Source organism: Ochotona curzoniae, unplaced genomic scaffold (genome assembly GCF_017591425.1).
Source record: "Ochotona curzoniae isolate NIBS_2020 unplaced genomic scaffold, NIBS_Ocur_1.0 contig_1482, whole genome shotgun sequence".
Classification (NCBI taxonomy): domain Eukaryota; kingdom Metazoa; phylum Chordata; class Mammalia; order Lagomorpha; family Ochotonidae; genus Ochotona; species Ochotona curzoniae.
Window position 1 is genome coordinate 6,231,808 of NW_024465100.1, and position 21,718 is coordinate 6,253,525.

At 38.8% G+C, this 21,718-nt stretch overlaps 1 protein-coding gene across 1 annotated transcript in view; it reads left to right on the plus strand.

The window, feature by feature from the left end:
* Positions 1 to 21,718, plus strand: part of LOC121147689 (solute carrier organic anion transporter family member 1B3-like) — a 32,904-nt gene that overhangs the window by 3,443 nt on the left and 7,743 nt on the right. The window contains exons 2-11 of the mRNA XM_040967584.1: positions 6,344 to 6,489; positions 11,451 to 11,592; positions 11,807 to 11,939; positions 12,822 to 12,943; positions 15,335 to 15,481; positions 15,680 to 15,778; positions 16,353 to 16,595; positions 17,764 to 17,928; positions 19,435 to 19,630; positions 21,296 to 21,461. Coding sequence (XP_040823518.1) covers positions 6,409 to 6,489; positions 11,451 to 11,592; positions 11,807 to 11,939; positions 12,822 to 12,943; positions 15,335 to 15,481; positions 15,680 to 15,778; positions 16,353 to 16,595; positions 17,764 to 17,928; positions 19,435 to 19,630; positions 21,296 to 21,461 — 1,494 coding nt within the window. The 5' untranslated portion in view covers positions 6,344 to 6,408. The remainder of the gene's footprint in view (positions 1 to 6,343; positions 6,490 to 11,450; positions 11,593 to 11,806; positions 11,940 to 12,821; positions 12,944 to 15,334; positions 15,482 to 15,679; positions 15,779 to 16,352; positions 16,596 to 17,763; positions 17,929 to 19,434; positions 19,631 to 21,295; positions 21,462 to 21,718) is intronic.

Here is a 21,718-nt window from a genome sequence, read left to right on the forward strand (position 1 = left end):
TTTTGTCTGACTACTAACTTGGATGAATCTCCTTCAAACATTCCATTAAAATACTGGTGAAGAAACACAGATGTTCCAAATCATAATGCTGTAACCATCATTCAACACATTATAAAACACATCACTTTTGTAAGAGAGCTATGGAAATTCATTGAGATGAACTGATGTTGAGAAATCAAGATATTTAAAAGTTGTGTTTCCATTCCACATGTATGTTTTCTGGGAGAAATGAAACCTGTGAAACATATCAACATTCATGACTTCATGTTTTATTTTTGGGTGGACAAACTATTTTCTTTTTCTACAACCAGAATAAGAAGTAAACTGAGTGAGTACAAATGTATGAATGTTGCATTGTCCACTGAGAATAGCACTATTATAATGGATGCTAAACACTAGTGTTTTAAATCTCACTGATTAAAAGATTTTTAGAGAATATCAAAATTGTGATATTTTTAATATTAATAAATATTTATAGTCCCACCCCATTGCTTGCTGTGTCTGCTGTCTCTGGTTTGTGGTGGCAAACTGAAAAAAGCTCACATTGAAAGGCGCTAACACCAGAAGAGTGAGCAGTCGCTTACTTGGCTGTTCCATGGGGATATCCGTGCTGGTCCACATCCCAGTAGGGCATTATGAATGTAAAAATCATAGTGTATTTTATTTTATAAATACTGACACAGGCTGTAGATACTTTTTATTTCTTTTTTATTATTATTTTATTATAAATGTATGATGCGGTTCCATAGTTCCTGGAATTTCCCTTCTCTGCTCCTCAATTGCCTCCACCCTCACTGGGTTCCCCTATATTATTGTTACTATAGTATAGTTATTCATACACAGTCATATGTCCATCATTGCAACCATGGACAATAGCAGAGTGTCAGTGTCCTATTGTCAAGATACACTAAACAGTTCCATTGGGAGTCCATCTTTGTCTGGAAGTAGAAATGCATAGCGTGTAGTATCCTCACATCTGGACATAACAGTCTCCATTACACAGATACTATACATCCCCTTAAATGAAAATTCACAATACAAACAACAGGAAGAAAAAGAGACATTTACAATGCTATGAAGTTAAATAACATGCTACTGAAGGACTAATGTGTCGCTAAGGAAATGAACAAGAAAATCAAGAATCCTCTTGAAGAAAATGATGCTACTGTATGATCTGAGTCATTGAATAATCAGCAGAAACTGTTTTGAAGAGATGAAACTAACAAAAGCAAAAGCATCAAAATCCATGAGATATAATTTCCAGTGATTTTTGTTGGTGAAATGTGTCTCCTCTAGACAGCAAATAGATGGGTTTTGTTTTTTAATCCATTCCTTTATATGTCAATCTATGACGTTTGATTGAACTTAATTCACATTCAGAGCTAATATGTATGGGTGGTAATTTGGTCCTGTCATTTTAGCAATTGGTTGTTCATTGATTTAGTGTTCTGCTGTTATTGTACTGGGATGTGCTTCACATTTACCTTTGGCTTTGGTGGGTACTATTCTTTTTGTCTGCCAATAGAGCATCTTGAAGTATCCTTTGTAGGGCAGGTGTGGAAGAGGCAAATTCTTTTGAATTTTCTTTACTGTGGAAGAGTTTTGTTTCAAAGACAAAGGAAAGCTTTGCTGGGAACCTTATCCTGGACTGACAATTTTTTTGCTTTTAGAATCTGGACTATGTCACTCCATTCTCTTCTAGCTAGTAAGGTTTCCTGTGAGAGGTCTCCTGTGAGTTTAATTGGCATTCCTTTATATGTCAATTGATTCTTTTCCACATGCACATTTAAGGATCTTTTCCTTATGTTCAATTGAAGAGAGCTTGATTATCATGTGTTGGGTGAAGATCACAGCTGGTCAAGTCTGCTGGGAGTTCTGTGCCCCTCCTGGACATTGTTTCCCAATTCTTTCACCAAACTAGGGAAATTTTCTCTTATTGTTTCATTGAATACACCTCTAATCCCAGTCTCTCTTTCTGCACCTTCTGGGACTCCATAACTCTTATATTTGACCTTTTAATGGTTTCTTTCAGTTCTTGAATACTTCTTTTAGCTTGACCCAGCTTTTCTTTCTGCTTCCAGCTTTTTGTTTGTTTCCCTCTGGTGATAGGAAATATCTCCTATTTTGAGATTCTTCATTCTGCCTCCTTCATTCTATTTTGGAGACTCTCCACTGTACTTTTCAGTTTGCTCCTCTGTATTCGTCATTTCTGAAATGTCAACTTTCATTTAGTACATTTCTAGTGTGACATGTTCCTTCAATTCCTTGAATGCCTGCTTTACATGCTTCTCGTTATTGATAAGAAGCTTTGTATCAAGTGTTTTAAATTCTATATCCCCCATTTTCTTGATGTCTTCCTCCGTGAACTCTGAAGTCGGCAAGGGCTTTTGCTCTATTGCAGGGGAGTCCTGAGTAATATTCATTGTGCCTTTGTCTCTTCTTTTGCTCTTGGTCACTGTACTTCTGGTTAGCAGATTTTTCTGCTTGGGGCAGGTTTCTAAGCTCTGTCACCCCAGTTCTACAGTTCAATTTTACTCATTGCAGTTGGTACACATTTCTTTGTAGTCACTGTGCCACTAACTCCATCAAGTACCAGGTCTGGGTTCTTATGTTAGACTTCCACCATGGTCTCCATGTCTTCAGCTCCTGGCTCACCAGTCTCCACCTTCTGTGATAGCATGCTGAGGCTGCCCTATTGTCTGCACAACCTTTCTCCCACTTCTGGTTGGAGAAGGTCCAAGGATAATAGGGACACCAGGTGTCCTACATAGCTAGCTTGTTGGTGGTGCTGATCTTGCCGGACTTTGTTGGCCGTTAGGTCTAAGGGCCACACGGACCTGTTTTGACCTGTACAGTGCCATAGTTGGTGTTATTTTCCTGTAGGACCAGTACAATGCACTGAGCTGAATTGCTCCCAACTTAGAGCATGTGCAGCTCACTGTTTTCCGTGCAGTCTCAAAGCCTTTGCCACACTGTACAAAATTGCACCTGAAATGTCACTACTAGAGTTCTGCTGGCCATCAGGTCTGAGGGCCACATAGTTGCAGTTCACTGAGCCCAAAATGAGTTCACTCCCAACTCAGTGCTTGTGCAATCCTGTCCCATAGCCTTTGCCTCTTTACACAACATGGTGCCACCCTATTTCTATACTGACTATCTTTCTATACAAAGATCTACCCTATTTCTATACTGACTGTCTTGGAGCTGCCACTCTCTCTGCTCCTGGTCAAATCAAACAGGCCAGCAGGATGGGCAGTTCTTTTTTTGGGTTCTTCTCCTGAGCTCCTGGTGAATGTCCCTTCCCACCTTGTTGCTGGTGGAGTTCCCACTGCCACTGCAATTCAGATCACCACTCACTGAATGCTGCTGGACTATTGGTCACTGCAGCGCCACACCATGGTACCTGCTGCTTTCCTGTGTCTGTCCATCTCCAGATATCCCTCTGTTGCTGCTGTTCTGTCTTCTCCTATTTCCTAGAATGTGCCCTCTCTGCTTCACACTGGTTAATGTTTCTCCATCCATTTAAACATGTTCTTAGCCTCTTCTGCCATGTTGATTCTCCCTGTAGATACTTTTTAATATGTCTTTGAGTTATTTTCTAGTTGGAAATGTTTTTGACACTTTGAACCATCTGCTGCATTTGTATTTCTAAAGAAAATATCTTTTGCAACCAACTTAACTGAATAAATAAGTACATGTTATTCCCAGAAATGAAAGTTTAACAGTAATTTTAAGATATGTTTAAATTCTGATAAACTGTAAGTAGTTCCAAAAGTTATTATGTTTTAACTTACCAATGGGAAGAACAGATCTTATAAATTTAATATGATTCCCAAGAATAAAATTTCCTCCTTCTCTCCTTCATTTTCTTTTTTTGATATTTTAATACTTTCAAGTTATTATCACACGCTCAATGTGTGTATAAATAAAGAACTCTAAGAGTAAAAAGTGGATAGCCCTCTACCAAATAATCCTTAAAACGTAGGCCTGGTTTGTGTCATTTTGAACCCCTGGCATCAGCTTAATCCCTTTCTTCTATTTGCTTGGGGCAGTGAACTAATAAGATGGTTAATGATCATTGAACCCATCAACCAAAAGCTACCTAACTATTTAAAGAGGGACAAGTAACAGATAAAGTATGGACTTGTTGCAGCAGCTGGAGGAGTCTAAGTCCAGGTAGGAACCTTTAGAACTTTTGAAATTCTCTGTTGAGCATTTCTTCTCTGGACGAAATCTGTACAAATTAAAAAAAGTTTCGTTGAGCTGGCCATAAAGTCCATTTTTCTTTGTGTTTTCCAAACCTGTGTCCTAGCCTCCAACTTCTGATGAACATTCATTTGGTAAATAGATTATCCTCAGGTTTGTATGCTTTTTGAGATATATTTTAGGAACTCATAGCTTTTTTAAAAATTTATTTTTCATGATGCAGCTCATTAGGCTTAGGGATTTCCCATTCTATGCTTTCCAATCCCCTCTCCATCCCAACTGTTTTTGCCTATATTGTTCTAATAGTTTAGTCCATCATTCAGCCATTTAAGTGTATCCTGACATTGTAGGTATAGAGGGGAAACCCATAGCTCTTAAAAACAAAATCTGAATTTCTTTCCCTCTCATATTCTATACAAATGAATCTTTGAGTCTAAAGAAAATGGATCCTGATTAGATGCTTATTACCAAATTGTACTTGCTCTCTGAAACATGTCAATATCACAAACATTTATTACCGTCGGACTTCAAAGGACATTTTCAGAAATATGATGTCAGTTTTAATTAAACAGATTCTTTTTAACATAGCCACATAACATGAGCATTGTTTTATACTTTTTTGTCTGGTTGAATGTACTTAATTTTCTATTAATGAGGACCTCCTTAGTTTTCTATAATTACAGAGTCCCCCACTGTCTTTAATGTATGTATCCCATATTGGTAACAACTTAAATTGTATTTAATGATGCTATGTGTAGAACAATGGTTAGTGGGCCATTTATTTATATGTGATCATGTATTAGCAAGTAGAACTTTTACAGTGTATAAACAGTGAGAGAAATTATAACTCAGACAGTCATTAAGTCCCTAGTCGATAGATTAATGTCAAATTTTTCCCTTGTTCACTTTTTACGGCAAAATCTTCACTGACTTTTAGAAAGTGTATTATTTTTACCTCTATTTGATGTATTTTTTAAAATATATATATATTTATTTGAAAGAGTGAGAGCCAAGGAGAAAAGAGATCTTGCAGCCTTTGGGTCACTCCCCAAATCCCTGCCACAGCACTGACTTCTTTCCAGGTGCCCAGTATGGGTGGCAGGAACCCAAGGACATCACATGACACTACCCAGAAAGCTGTATCAAAAGCCAGAGAAACATCCCTACACCAAACAGCTGCTTATCTCTTTTCTGTTTTTACAGTTCTGCTTTGCTGGATATTTTATACCAATGGAATCATCTATTATTGGTCTTTTGTAACTCGCTTATTTTTGCTTAGCACAATATTTTTTCAATGTCCATTCATGTTACAGCATTTATCAGGGAGAGAGGAGCGAGCGAGGAAAAGAAGTCAGGGAGGTACATTACAGACGAAGAATTGTTATCAAAACACTACATTGAATCTGTCCTGTCTGTATGAATATCACTGGAATATGAGTATTGATAAGGACTTTGTTGTAGTAATTGTCATGCATTGTAAGCGACACTGACATTCTACTGTAAAGCACATGAGATTCATACTCAACCTGGTTTTGGAGCCTTACTCCACAGCACTCTGCATGCAACCGCACCGGTCCATTCTAGTTACCACTTAGCACGTTGTTTTTCTAATTACTTCAAGTATGCTCCTTTTTTGGGGGTATATTGCAAAAAGTATAACAATAAATTAAATACGTACATACTTCTGTAAATATCTTCTAGACATGTGAAAAGTATACAAATCTTAATTTCTATAATGAAAACGGCTTATTCATATGATCTAGACCTGGGTCCTAAGAGAGGATGTCAAAAAAATAGAATAATGGGAAATATAAATGAAAGGAACTGTAGTTTTGGAGCCCAAAACTTGAAAGCCTATGCCTCATTTTCTGTTTACTATGAGTTTTCCGTGAACATTTGTAAGAGCCCTTTTGCAGAGTCTCTTACTTGCTTGACTCTGATTTCCCCACAGACATTCCTCTCCCTGAGGCTGGGAGGCGTGTGTGTTTCTCTCCTCCCGTTCTGTTCAGCCTTCCCCTTGACCCGGTGGACCCTGAATGCATGTTCCTGGTTGGTGGATGATGACCTGGTAGCGTTTCTCATCTCCAAAGTGTGTGCGAGGAACATGAACTAAATGATCCTTTTCCTCCCTGCACAGGTGATCCCGTCTAATCAAACCTCAACAACAACTGGAAACATTGCCGTCATTTCCATATTTCCATCATGGACCAAAATCAACCCACTACCGCAACAGAGGCAAAACCTTCAAAGAAACAGAGAGGAAGATTCTGTGATGCATTCAAGGTAGAATAAGTTTCATGATCCAAATTAAAACAAATGAATGCAGAAGTTTTCACAGATATGAAGTCAGCCAATGTTAGAAAGCATGCATGCTGTATTGGAATCGTCAGTCAAGGCAGACATTAAAATGAACAAAAATGATTTACTTGGTTTTAAATTAGCCTTTAAATGTGATCATTGTGTTTCTGCAGTAATATTTATGATATTTTAATAGTTTCTTAATTCCAAAGTCTAGAAATATCCTGACATCTTTGGGTATTGATGGCTTAGAAGTATTTTTAAATGTGATTAAAATGAATATTAGGTGAAAAATCTTTTAGAATTAATCTCGAATGCTTGAAGATCAATGTCTGGTAAAAATAAGCAAATGAAACCTTTTTAACCCTGAGCTATTTACATATTCTTCCTTAGAGAAAAAAATTTTTTAAAAAAAATTCATACCTAATTAATAAGAGCTGAGGTGTAAGCGGTCTGGAATGATGAAAAAACACAGGTCTACACACTTAGTTGATGACTTAGAGAAGCCATGTAACCTTTCTATCTCTAAATCATTAAATATAATTCTAGCTTTTGCTTTTATCACAAAACTAGGTGTGCATTTTGGAATTGTAAAAAAGGATTTATGTATTTGATGAAGTTACACTAACCCAGAGGAGTGGAGAGGAAGAGCAAAAGGAGAGAAAGTCTTTGATCCACTGGTTCATTCCCCAACATGACTGCAGTGTTTGAGGGTGAGCAGGGTCTTAGCTGGTGCCAGGAGCTTCTTCTGAGTTTCCCACACAAATGCAGTGGCTCACGACTTTGGCCATCTTCCTTTTCTTTCCCAAGCATGTTGGCAGAGAGACAGATCAGAAGTAGATCTTACATGAGGTGCTGATGTCATAGGTATTGGCTTAACCTGACAGTGCCAGAAGTCCTCTGATAACTTCAAAAAAGCTTAAGGTGATAGAACAAGACCAGTGATATTACCAAGTCCTGTGCCTTGTAAATCCAAATCCCTTGAACCCACTGAAAGCAGTTAAACCTTGCCATGGAGAAGCCTTGAAGGAATCATGAAGTCAGTCATACTCACCTTTTTTTTCTTAAACAATGTTTTAGTTTGTTTTGTTTTAGTTAGTTAACAGTTGTAGTCAGCCTTATTTAACTCAATAGACACATGGAATTCTAACTCAATTCCAGTAATGTTGTATAAATGTGCCTCTAAAAACAAACATGAAGTTTGTTTTTAGAGATTACTGGTCAAGTCTTCTCTGATGAAATGTTTGAATAATATTTAAGCAGAATGTCAGTTACAGGGAAAAAGTTATTGATTAATATAGTTGAATTAGATATTGGTTTTAGGGGGTAACGGTGAGTGTCACAGAGATTTCACTTGCATGCTCATGCAGAAGGACAGACTGGCTGAAGAAAGGCAGGCTTTCCGAGTGGTCCTTGTTAACGTGTGGAAGAGAGGATAGGAGTTAGGAAATGGGCAGTGTGCATAAAGCATGCTCCATGCAGCCCGATAATGACCAAAGAAACAAAAGAAGGCTAGTGTCTTCCAGGTGAGCAGGTCAGCAGGAATTCAGAGTGTTAAAGAGAGTGTTAACACTCTCCCTTATTCCATACGTCTAAAACTCCACCTTGACATCACACCCTTCGGGATCAGGCAAGTGTGCACACATGTTGACTGACTTGCACATGCAGACACAGCAGGCAGGAATGTGTCAGAGTGCTCACAAGGAATACATAGGAAAGGCATAGTAGAAGATGGTTATTTTGCACTGCCTTTTCCTCAACTTTTGTTCTCAGCCAATCAGGTTTCATGGAATTGGTCTGTATGTGTGTCTTCCAAATTTATAATCAGCCCTCAAACCAGTGTTCTGTGTCCCTGGAGGAGGGACCTGGGAGAGCTGCCTGCCCCTTCCCTTCCCCTGTGGATATTGCAATAAATAAGCAAATTGTTGCCCTGATGACATTATATTCTAGTAAAGAAAATACAGTGAACCCACTGAAAACTGTAATATGAACAGAGACTGCTGCAATTATAGAGTGATTAAAGTCACCGAATTACAGTGACAGAACCTCAAGGTGAAGGCATCGTCAATGATAGAAATGTAGCAGTAGGGAATCTGTGGCAGTGTAATATGCTGATGGGATATGCAAGATTTTGCAGGAAGGAGACTGTGCCAGGAAATGAATTAGCATAACAAGTTGGCGCAAATCAAAGTAGAAAGGTTACAGAGAATATGGTAGGAAAGTATTACAGCGAGGACAAAGGACTTTGGATCTTAGGAATCTTTCAGAAGATAGGATATTACCAAACTTGAAGCGAGACATTACTAGGAGTACAACAAGATGTACAGAGTAAAGATTTATTTACTCGGCTTGTTGAGAAGAGACAGTAGGAGTGGAGAAGCAAAAGCAAAGTGTACAAGGGGTTGTTCAAACAGTTGAGGCCTGATGTGATGATGGAGGCCCCTGTTAATATGGGAAGTTTTCTGATCTGTGGTTTTTAAAACAAAACTCTTGACGTTGGATAATGTGTAAAGAAAAGGGGATTATTTGACTTGTGCTTTGCGCAATCAGAAGAGTGTGCAAACAGCACTGTGCCTAGAATTGCTGAGGGCACCCTTGAGTGTGTCATCACATAGTAAAGTAGCAGAATGGGAAATGGGGTCAGGCGGGAAGGTCCCTAAGATGAGAGAAGAGAGAGGGCCAGGCCAACTATTGTGTAAAAATTAGTCTCATGGGAATTAATTCACTTCCTCAAGAACTGACTGTTCTCTTTGTGTGTGTCTGTGTTCTTTTTTTAATTGTATAAATTATGTTTTTAATTTTTACGTATTTGATTTGGGTGTGAAGGGCCAAGGGCTAGAGAAAAGCAGATGAGACCATTGCTTTCACATTCTCTTTTTTCCTTTCTTTATGGGTGATGGGAAAGGAAGAGATAAAGGGAGGAGCCACACCCAGCCTCCCAACCATCCCCTGATCCCCGATGTAGAGCATGCTCCAAGGATCCTGCTCAAGTGATTTTAATAGTTGAACAGTTCTGTATTGCTGCTGACCTTGCCATTACAATCATCATAAAATTTCTCCAGACTCCACTGATTGACCTAGTCCATTTTAGAGCCTCTGTTTGCCCAGGTATTCACTGCCAACTCTTTGCTGGGGTAGTTCATCGATTTATTCCATCCTCTTTGTTTTGGTACCAGGTGTCCTCTGCAGGCTCCAGCATAACGCCATATTCTGCATGTGAATGTGGCTATGCTGTCCACTGCTCCATCTAAGCCACTGAGAAAGCCCAGCTCTGACACATGCATTCCACGGTCAGACCATGGGATCTGCAATCTCCTCCATAGATGGAGTTCTGAGTGCAGCAATTCAGTTGGCATTCCCAAAGAAACTCAATCGAGGTGATCCCAGACCTGATGCTTGTGTGTACATGCCAATACAGGATCCAGTACAATCTGTCGCCCAAATCAGCCTGTATGTGCGCACTGCTAGTTGCAGTTGTTGGGTCAGTTGTCTCCAGCCCTGACTTCTGCAAAGACTAATGGGAGTTGCAATCCAGTCTGACCATGCCCAGCACATACTTGGCCCCCACACAAACCCAGTCAAAGTGGGCTAAAACCCAGTCAAAGTGACCCACAAAAACTGCCACCAGACCCGACTCCTGCCCTGGTTCCCATGCTTGCCAGTATGTACAGCAGACTAATCTGTTCTGTACCATATCTGATTCACGTCAATGGGCATAGGAGCCTAGTTCAACCCAGTCAGGCCACTGTCTAGCCAACAATGTGCCATGTCCTGGTTCTCATACTCACCAGTGGAAGTACCAACCCAACATGGAGGTGCCCACTGTTTCCCTACTAGGCCTACTACCAGATCTTGCATTCTCCAGGTGCTCAAGGGCTACAGGAAAGTGGATAATACGTTTCCACATTAATATCATCATTTTCCTCCCTGTATCTGCGGTCAGGAGAGAAACAAAGGGAGATCTGCCATCTTGCCACAGCAGCACCAAGCTGCTACAACACAAGCAGTTGGTGGACAAATGATATGTAAACCGTAAGTGGTGGCACAGGGACCGAGTCAGTGTCAGACAGTTCAGACTGAGGGAGAAGCACAGCCCAGGCACCAGCAGAAGGTTAATTCTCAGGTGGTGGAGGTTGGAACATTGAGATCAGAATGTCAGAATGAGTGAGTGCTGCTACATGCCCTCCTCTTGGTTTGTAGGTGAATGGTCGTGTCTTAATAGGGCATCAGTCCCATTACTAGGGTTGCAGCCTCATGATCTCCTTACCTCCCAAAGGATAACCTCCAAATACCTTCACATTTGGGAAATGGATTTGACGTGAGCATGTGGGGGATTCAAGGGTGTGCAGTCCTATGCATGGCCACATTTGAATAATGCAGTCAGCTGGTATCTGATGGTGGGTGGGAGCTGAGCTTTAAGAGAAAAAGATGAGTCAGTAAGCTTCACTGAAAGGAAATTAAGACACCTCTAGTCACTCTATCTTAGGTTGAATATTACTCAGTGTTTTGGTGGTTGTATTTCTCTCAGTCTGCTGATATTTCCATGTCTCTCCTGCCTGTCTGCCTGGACATGCTGTCTCTCATAATGTTCTCCACCCTCAGCTAACCTGTGAAAAACACTTAGAAATAAAGATCAGCTTACAACCTAAGGTCTTCTGAGAACATTGCCTAGCTTCCTATGAACAGTCAATGGCCTTAATCAGAAATACTATTCAAAGGTATTACCCTACAAAGCTTCTGTTGGTTAGAAAATAATGCTTTGTCCTGTAGTGATGATAATGTTAAAAGGACTAGGAAGTGCCAGTTGATGTAAGGGAAAGCTGGGTATACTTTTTTGTGGTAAAAATAAAGTTTTGAAGTAAAGAAGTAAAGCAATTCTAATTCCAAGCACACCTGAGCATGATCTTCATTAACCATTTTTCCTCTTTCCTTCTGCTCTGCCGTAGATGTTCCTGGCAGCTCTGTCTCTGAGCTACATCTGTAAGGCTCTAAGTGGAACCATAATGAAAAGTTCCATCACTCAGATAGAACGGAGATTTGACATATCCTCTTCCGTTGCTGGTGTAATTGATGGAGGCTTTGAAATCGGTAAGGTTTCCATTTTAAAAATCAGACTTGGCAACCCACACACAGCCAATTCTCACCTTCTCCATTAAATTTCATGTTCTTGGAGAAGTTGTATCAGGTCCTAGGTTTTATTTACATCTGTCTTGTGGCCTTGAATTCCACTGGACCCAAAATTTGTACTCAATCAGTGTTTGCCTTATGGAGTGATGTAAGTATAATTGTGTTTTCTTTCTAGGAAGTTTGTTTGTGATTCTATTTGTAAGTTATTTTGGATCTAAACTACACAGACCGAAGATCATTGGCATTGGATCTCTTATAATGGGAGCCGGAAGTATTTTAACAGCTTTACCACATTTCTTCATGGGCTAGTAAGTGTTAACTACCTCCATGAATTCAATGAGTATTAACTTGAAAGTAAGTTCTAGATTTTAATTTTTCCTTTAGATTGTGTCATACTACCTTTTTAGGAAAATACTCTTCAAGTAACTCTAGAAATGGAATGTCTCTTAATGCTAAAATAAACCTATCATAATAATCATATAACGATTCTATAATAATCCTATCATCGGAAACCTCCTCTGTCAACGCTCACCATCCCCCACCATCCCACTTTTTTGGAACTGAAAAAGATACCTGGCTTATTATGCTAGGATTCCTTTGGAGCTACAGAGTAGCTCAGTGTTTTTGGATGTCAACATTTGCACCCATTGTAGTTTCATCTCTCTTGTTTTGATCAAGTTCTCCCTTATCCATGAAATGAACTAGAGTTTCTTTCATTGTTACAGAATGAGTGTGTATTTGTGTGTCCACGGATATATATCATACAGAGAGTAGCTATAACATGTAGATCTCCTTGCATATATTGTAGATCGATTTGGAAAATACTGTCCTGAATTTGTTAAATGTCAGCACAAATAAAGTTCAGAGTGTGATTATTTTTGAAGATAATTGAAAGGCATGAATTGAACAAGTGTAAGCAGGAGTTTCAGTTATTCAAAGCTTGAGCAGAATGTCAGCACTCCTGGGGATACAGCAAGCACAGGCCCACACTGGATGGGAGGAGTCAGCCACCTCCTTGAGAGAACAACCACTTTCACTTTCCCATCTCTCTCCCAAATAAGCCGGAAAATTGACCAAGAAACTTTGGGTGTTTGTAGAAAACAGTGGTGCAAAGGAAGGTGAAATTTCCTCTCTATTTGGGGGGAAAGTAAAATTGAAGCAAAATTCTAAGTACAGTCATGTTCTTGCAGTTACAGATATTCTATGGAAGAATATAGCAATTCATCAGAGAGTTCAACTTCGAACTTCACAACCTGTTCAGCCTATGAGAGTCCATCCTTCAATGGAACAGCACCTGAAATAACGGGAAAAGGTAAGGCTTAAAAGTGACAAGAATTCACACATTTCCAGATTTAATGACATATCAAAACTGATGGTGCTGTTAAAAGTGAGTGAATTTTGATATGTTTTAAAATGTTTCATTTGAGGGGCTGCCACCATGTCCCAACAGGCTAATATTCCATCTTCAAATGGCAGGATACATATATGTGCTGGATTCACTTCCCATGCAGCTCCCTGCTTGTAGCCTGGGACAGCAGTGGACAATGTCCCAAAGCCTTGAGACCCTGCACCCACATGGGAGACCCAGAAGAAGCCCCTGGCTCCTGGCTTCAGATCAGTTCAGCTCTGGCATTTTGTGGCCTTTAGGGAGTGAACCAATGGGTGGAAGATCTTTCCCCCATTGTATCGTTCCTTCTCTCTGTAATTCTGCCTTTGTAATAAAAATAAATCTTTTTAAAAGATGAAGTCTTTCGTTTTTGAAATTCATTTTATTTTCATTGCAAAGTCAGAAATGCAAAGAGGATGAGAGACTGAGAGGAAGATCTTCCATTTGATGGTTCACTCCCAAAGTGACCACAATGGCTGGTGCTGCACCAATCCAAAGCCAGGAGCCAAGAACCTCCTGGGGTCTCCCACGCAGGTGCAGGGTCCCAAGGTTTTGGGCCTTTCTCAACTGCTTTCCCAGGCCACAAGCAGGGAGCTGGATGGGAAGTGGGGCTACCAGGATTAGAACCAGCACCCATATGGGATCCTGGTGGGTTCAAGGCAAGGACTTGAGCCACTAGGCCACTGTACCAGCTCCCAGAAAGCCTTTAGTTTCAACGTTGATTAAAAAGAAAAAATTCAACAGTGTTGGTAACTTTCCGCAGATTATTTAATATCGGGCAAAAAATACAATTGTTTCTTTGCTAAATTTGGTTCAGTAATTTAGAAAGGAAATATGAGGATAAGCTTTTCCTTAACTTTAGTTTTCCAATCTTTAGTAGAAAATTAAATTTAAATTTTCTTGATTTTTTTCTGGATCATGGTATTATTATCATTATTATTATTATTGTTATTTGAAGCTAGCATTTTGTGCTCTCAGTGATCAGTAGATCTCCATGATACAGTAACTGGAATTAATTCTGCACAGTAGTATGCCTATTATGTGATGTAGTTTCAATCAAAATTACCCTCGCATGTGAGCCATATCATTGATGACTATAGCTTCTACGAGCTTTTAGCACTAGATATGGAAAAGAAGATGATTTCAGGAGAAAATTGGGAAAACCCTACATGTTTTTGAAGAAGCAAGATGTTACATAAATAGATGAAACAAAAATTACTTCATTGAAAAAAAAGATTAACCAATCCAATTGAACTCATCACATACTTTGTCATGAGTTATAATTATAGATGTTGAAATTGTACAATTTTTCTCTATGTATTGAGATTAAAAGGAATTGAGGTAGAAGAAAGAAAACTGTTTCACACTTAAAGCGCATCCATTTATAAATCATTCTGGAGTTGAGTTAAAGAATTATGTGGGGGCCAGAGCTGGGACCCACATGCAAAGCCACTGTAGCTTGCAGTGCCACCATTCCGTAGAAGAGCACTAGTTCGAGTCCTGGTTCCTTCACTTCTGATCCAGCTTTCTGCTGATGCACCTGGGAAAACACAAATTGATCCAGGCCCTGGGGTCACTGCCACCCACCTCGTAGACCTGGAGGGTGCTCCTGTGTGCTGGCACTGGCCCAGCTCCTCTGCTGAGGCCATTTGGGGAATGAAACAGCAGGTAGAATTTTTCTCTGTTCCTGTCTCTCTCTCTCCCTCTCTCCTATGTCTCTGCCTATGAAGTAATAAAATGCATCTTTAGAAAAGAATTAAAATATGCTTATTTACTTAGCTGGCAGTTCTACTTTGTTAATCTTGAATGTATAATCAAGACTGTACACAGGAGCATTTAGTTTGTATCTTTCCAACACAAATATTTTAAAATTGAAATATTATTAGCAGATTAATTCAATAGTTTTTGACATTTTCATTCAGTACAATAACAGGCTGCCATTACTATCTGACATGAAAGAAATATTTATAATGATGTAAAATTCTCAAAAGCAGCATTAAGTGAAAAAACACACTTCTATGAATAATATATATATTTATGTGTGTATATATAAATATCTATATATATAATGTGCATAAAACACATTTTACATGTTTTTGAGAGCTGACTTGTACCAGATGTATAGCAAGTAGATCATTGCTATTTCTTTTGGCTTTTTCTGTTTTTTTTTTTCTAAACTTCAGAAATTGAGTATGAAGTACTTGGGGAAAAAAGTGAAAACTACCACATGCAATAAATCAGTGTTGCCAAGTAGATGAATGTCTGATAGGAATGCTAAAATTAATGTTGAAAATGAGATGCTCTCTGGTTACACAGGTTGTGGAAAGGAATCTGGGTCCAACATGTGGATGTACGTCCTGATGGGGAACATGCTTCGTGGAATAGGTGAAACCCCTATCGTCCCACTGGGCATCTCTTACATTGATGATTTTGCTAAAGAAGGAACTTCTTCCTTTTATTTAGGTAATGCACAAACAACCTTGAATTTTCATGATTACTTATCCTGGTTCTACTCTTGACTTTATAAAAGTGTTTCTAGAGTATTTCTTTCATGTAGAAAGATTATTGGGACAAATTTATTATACACTATTATGTTTTAAAGCAGGAATGAGAACCATGTACCTTAAATTCTGATAAATATTTTTATACCAATTTCTTTAGGTACTTTGAATGCAATAGGGATGATTGGCCCAATCATTGGCTTCGTATTGGGATCTCTGTTTGCCAAAATGTATGTGGATATTGGATTTGTGGATCTGAGTAAGTACAGTCGAACACTGGCAACGAGACAGTGTCTCCCAAGTGCAGTTTACTGTTCTTCCACATATTTGAGTTTACTCTTTCAAGCTCTTTGTTTCCTGTTTTAAGTGATGAATAGGAAGTAAATGCATGAAAATCAAAATATTACTCAGGTCCCATCTGTGCTACATATTTACAGATAAGTACAAAATGAGGAAATTTGAACAGATTTAGTGTAGATCACTTCATCCTCAGGAACCAAGTTGAACCTGTCCCTTCCCGGTAAATGCATTTTCCATTTGACCGTGAGTTGGAGTAAAGTGAGACCTTGACAGTTTGCTGTGCAAAGCCTCCTTGGGACTCCTGTGTTCAGTCACGTGAGAGTACTGCAGCAAGTCCACTGTGCATTGTGATTTTAGTCATTTTATTCTGATCTTTTTTAAATGTTGTTATTTATTTTAATTGGAAGATTGGATGTACAGAGAGGAGAGACAGAGAGGAAGAGCTTCTGCCTCCCTGTTCACTGCCCACTGTTTCCCCTGACCGTCCCATCTTTCAGAATGCTTTTTCATTGACTTGCACTTGTCTTTTACAGGCACTATCAGAATAACTCCTAAGGACGCTCGTTGGGTTGGTGCTTGGTGGCTTGGTTTCCTTGTGGCTGGAACTTTATCCATTATCTCTTCCATTCCATTCTTCTTCCTGCCCAAAAATCCCAATGAACCAGAGGAAAAAAGGAAGGCTTCAAAATCCGTGTATGTGCTCAAAACAAATGAAGACAAGAGCCAAGCTGCTAGTCTGACCGGCCATGGACAAACAGTTACTGGAACCGTGACAGGTAACTAGTTTATATTCATGATCAGCTTGATATGGTTCATCTCTATATAACCACACACAAAGCATGTGGTATTGACTTTGCTTCATGCCAAGGTCAACTGGACAGTTTTCTAAAACCTCTGTTTCTATTTGTAAATATTCCCTGAGCACGTAACACGTGAAAGAGTTTTGGTTCTATTAGCAGGATGAAATCGAAAGCTAGCAACATTGGTTCCTTATAATTCAAACACCATTTGAAAAACACAGGGTGCAACTGTAAGAGAGAAAGAGGTTATAATGTTTTATTCGTCTATTCAATTAAAGATACACAGATATACCACGTGCTGGTGTTAGATAATATTATACCTGACGGTAATAATGAAAGGTGAATAGACAAAGTGCCTTAAATCTCTGGCAATGCTAAGTTTAACTACTCTCTGTTGTAGGGATGGAAAAGGGAGCAGGAAGTTAGGAAAAGTTTCTCTCTTGACAATTCCAGTAAGAAGTTTCTGGTAATTGTTAAAAGAAATTGTGAAAGTCAGTGTAATAGTTGGAATAATTGGTGTCTAATAGGAATTAGCATCCTTCAGCAATGGTAATTCATTTCTTTCAAACATAAACCCTGGGGGTTAATGGGTAATTGCTGAGAAGTAATAATCAGAAGATGACTCAGCAGCAAACTTTGATGACTGATACAATGAGGAATTGACAATAATTTTCAGAAATAGAAATGCTGGATAATTTGAAAACCAAAATTATGCCCCACAAATTCAGGTTTAAATTAAGTTCTTCCTCCATTTAATTCTTCCACTTAGTAACCTTAACAATAAGGTTCTTTTTCTGTTCTTTAAACACTGTATGAAAGGCAGTGGTGCGCTTGAGGCAGCTTGTATTGGATTGTGAGAGCACAAGTCTGGATGGCAGAGCTGTCTAAGGCTCTGTGTTCAGGTCGCAGTCTCCACTGCAGGCATGGGTTCGAATCCCACTTCTAGCGACATTGGTAGTTTTAAATTGGCCACCATGTGAATATTCACTGTAATGTATTGTCATGAATATCTTGAAAAATTTGATATAAATGTATGCCAAAAAAAATAGCTGTTAAGCGTTTACCAGCATACTGCTTAGTTAGAATTTTGGAATAGAACATAACATGAAGATACTATAATAATTGGATATTTTTGCAATTTTAGGTTTCTTCACATCTTTGAAAAGCATAATTACCAATCCTCTATATGTTTTATTCTTGTTTGTGACATTGATTCAATTCAGCAGCTTTATTGGTTCTGTAACTTATGTCTTCAAATACGTAGAGCAGCAGTATGGTCAGTCCGCATCTCAGGCCAACTTTGTGCTTGGTAAGATACATTGTTGACTTTTTGATCTGTTGCCTTTTTATTGTAAATGCAGTTTCACATATTTTAGTAGCTATAATTTTTATGTATTTTTCCAAAATCTTCTCAAATTTGTCAGCATTGCAATATCCTCATTCCTCTGCATTCCAAGTTGTAGCTCAAGTCAGCTGAGTTCCTAAAGGAAAACTTAAGTAACAATGAAAAATGCTTGTATGATATGTGCGTATTACAGATGATCACACAAACCTGTGCAATGTCATCATTATAATTCTGTAATTCATTGATTTGTAATCAGAACTGAGCTACTTACAAATAGTTATGGCATTGATACTTACAAAAGGAGAAGGAAATAGTCAAATTAAGCATATTCTTTAAAAACCATGTCATGACAGTGTTTTTGGTTACAGTATCTTTTCTATAGCATGTTGAGATGTACTTATTACGGGAAAATTTTCTCCTATAATCTTTTCACAGCTCCAATGTGTTGGAAATATTGTTGTAAAATGATTTTAGTTTCAAGCATTCACTCAGAAATCTGTACCAGGGCAACAGCAATTCTTTACCAAAAGATTATGTTCTTGTTTATTTTGAGATATCTACGTCACTTTGTGAAATCTTTAACTGAAAACATTTTAAAACCAAAAAACAGTCCTATTTCTTTTAAAGATTTCTTTATTTATTTTGTTGGAAAACTGGATATACAGAGAGGAGGAGAGACAGAGAGGAAGATCTTCCATCTGACAGTTCATTCCCCAAGTGACCGCAATGGCCAGTGTTGTGACTATCTGAAGCCAGGAGCTCTTTCGAGTCTCCCATGAAGGTGCAGAGTCTCTAGGCTTTGGGCCGTCTTTACTGCTTTCCCAGGCCATAGGCAGGGAGCTGAATGGGGGCAGGGCCACTGGAGTTAGAAACAGTGAGCATATGAGATTCCAGCGCAAGCAAGGCGAGGACTTAAACCACTATGCTATCATGCCTGGCGCGAAAAATCCTATTTTTTTAAATGAACTTTTGGAAGTAATCTTTTATGTATGTTTTGGTAAAAAAGGAAGAGACATTGAATGTTCAAGTGTTTAACATTCTGAGCAAATTGGAGTGTTTTCTTTGTGTTTGGAGTGCCTCATTTTGGAAGAAAAAAAAAAGAAAAAAGAATTTTAAATGATGGAATGAAGTCTCAAACATAAAGATTGTGGTTTGTTATATATTTCCAGGATAAGAAGGGGGAATACCTTAGAGAAATCATCCTTTGGGAAATAAACTATTTCAGATTCAGTTTTATTGCTCTTGTTACTAAGGATTCAGGTCCTCATCATTGGGAGGGACGAATAATTTTTTCTATTCTCCCATCTATTACCCTTGTTCCTTAAACCCATCCAGGCCTATTACCCCTCTAGCTAAGTAGAACCAAAATTGGGGAAAGTTGGTTGATACATACTTTGGCTCATATGTAAAACTATGTGAAGAAAGTCATATTTATATATTTACAATGTTTTTCTCTTTACTTATTTCTAGGACTCGTAACCATACCTACTCTTGCAACTGGGATGTTTACAGGAGGATATATCATCAAAAAATTCAAGTTTACCCTGGTTGGAATTGCCAAATTTTCATTCTCTACCTCTGTATTGTCTTTCTTATTTTTTCTATCACAGTTTGCGCTAATCTGTGAGAACAAACCAGTGGCTGGCCTAACCTTGACCTATGATGGGTTTGTATTTATTGCTTTATCAATGGTCTAATATTTTATCTTAGCATTACTCCTCAAATGCATACATTAGCCAGGGCTGATTCAGACCAGACCGAAGAGACTTCTAATCTGCTGTATCTTAGGGTCCTCATTAGAAGGAAGCTACATTACAGAGTGGAACCAGAAATCAAATCCAGTCACTCCCTTATGGGCTGCAGGCATGCATTCTATGTGATATCTTAACAACTGTGCCAAATCCTAACCCACAGCAAAAGTTGTTACTAGCCACTTTATTGTCTCCTAATATACCAACTGCTTAAGATTATGAATTTTCATGTTCAAGCCACCAGCAAAGACCCTTGCATCAGCTTAGTGACCACATAAGCCCATACTGCTTATTGTTCTGAGCTTTCCAGCGCAGGATTTTGTGCAATATTGATTTCAGCTTGTCATCTGTCCATGTTTTCTTGTCTAAACATTTTCCTAGTTTTAGGAGTAGCCTAGCTAATCTTCAGTTAGTGTCCTGTGCTCCTTATCGTGTCAGTTGAGCATTTCCATTCCACCATCAATACATAAATTTCATAAATCATACAGTGCACCTGACGTGCTGAGATTCAGAGGTCTAAGAACCCTAGCGATCTGGTGCTCCAGTCTTCTCATGTTCCTTGAAATCACACAGTGACTCCAAACACTGATCCTGCTCCATGCCATTAGATCTAATAACAGGCTTTCTTTAAAATGTATGTGAAAGGCAGAATTACACAGAAGAAAAGAAGGAGAGAAGGATATAAAAATTGAGGGAGAGAGAAGAGAGAAGGAGGTCGCATGAGAAGAAAGAATAGGAGAGGCGGAGAGAAAGAGGAGGGAGGAGAGGGGAGAAAGAGAAGAGAAAGGGGATGGAAGAAAGGAGAGGAAAGAAGATGGTGAAAGAGTGAGAGGAGTGGAGGGAAGAAAGCATAGGGGAAAGGAGAGGGAGAGGAGAGAAAATGAGGAAAGGTGAGGGAGAGAAAGAAAAGAAGAGAGGAAAAGAGGAGGGGACGGGGGAAAGATTTTCCATCTGAATATTCACTACTCAAAAGGCTACAATGGCTGGGCTAAATCAGGCCAAGACTTTGGCCACCTTCATCTGCTTTCCTTGGCATATTAACAGGGAGCTGGCTGGGCACTGAGGCTATTGAACTCAAACATGCACCCACATTCTTTATTTTCTAAGCTTAATCCTTAGAAGTTCTGATTTGAGTGTATTTATTTCTTACACAGGCAAAATGTAGATTTTAAAATTCACTCCTCTCTAATAATAACACTGACAGTCACATGACTTTATAGAGTGCTGAAGGAATCTCGGTTTAATGCCATTACTTTACTGAAAACAGTTATCAAGTGTCAGAAAAATGAAGTGTTTTATCTTGTATGACATTTCTTGTTAAGATCACAAAGACATCTAAACCTTACTCTCTTTAGGAGCTTTTTTAAAGTTTTTACTTTTTCTTGGTCATAAGTCATGTCTTAGGACAGATGGAGAATTAACAAAAATATGACTGTTTCAGTATCATCACAAAAAAATTTCTTGCCTTGTTAGAACATTGGCCCTTTCTCTTCTTTCCCCTACTGTCATTTTCCTGTTCTTAACTCCCTGTCCTCTTTTTTTTTTTTTTTTTTGGATACATGTCTGTCATCTAATTCCAGAAATTATCCAGTGACATCTCATCTAGATGTGCCACTCTCCCATTGCAACTCAGATTGCAACTGTGACAAAAGTCAATGGGAACCTGTCTGTGGCAGCAATGGAGTAACATACACATCCCCCTGTCTCGCAGGCTGCAAATCCTTCAGTGGCCACACAAAGCCAACTGTGAGTATCCATCTCTGCTTTCCCCTCCACTTTAGGAAAGCCAGAGATTACAGCAATTGCTTACTGAATCTAAGATCTTCTAAGAATTTGTCATTGTGATGATTGTGATTTGTATAAGCACAATTTTACTATAAAATCATGCTTGGCACACCATTACTTTTTAACTTGAGTTTAGCATGGGATTACCCTGCTTTTATTTCCATGGGTCATCAGCCATCTCTTCTTAACGTAATGTTCTTTGTGACTAGATGTCTAGA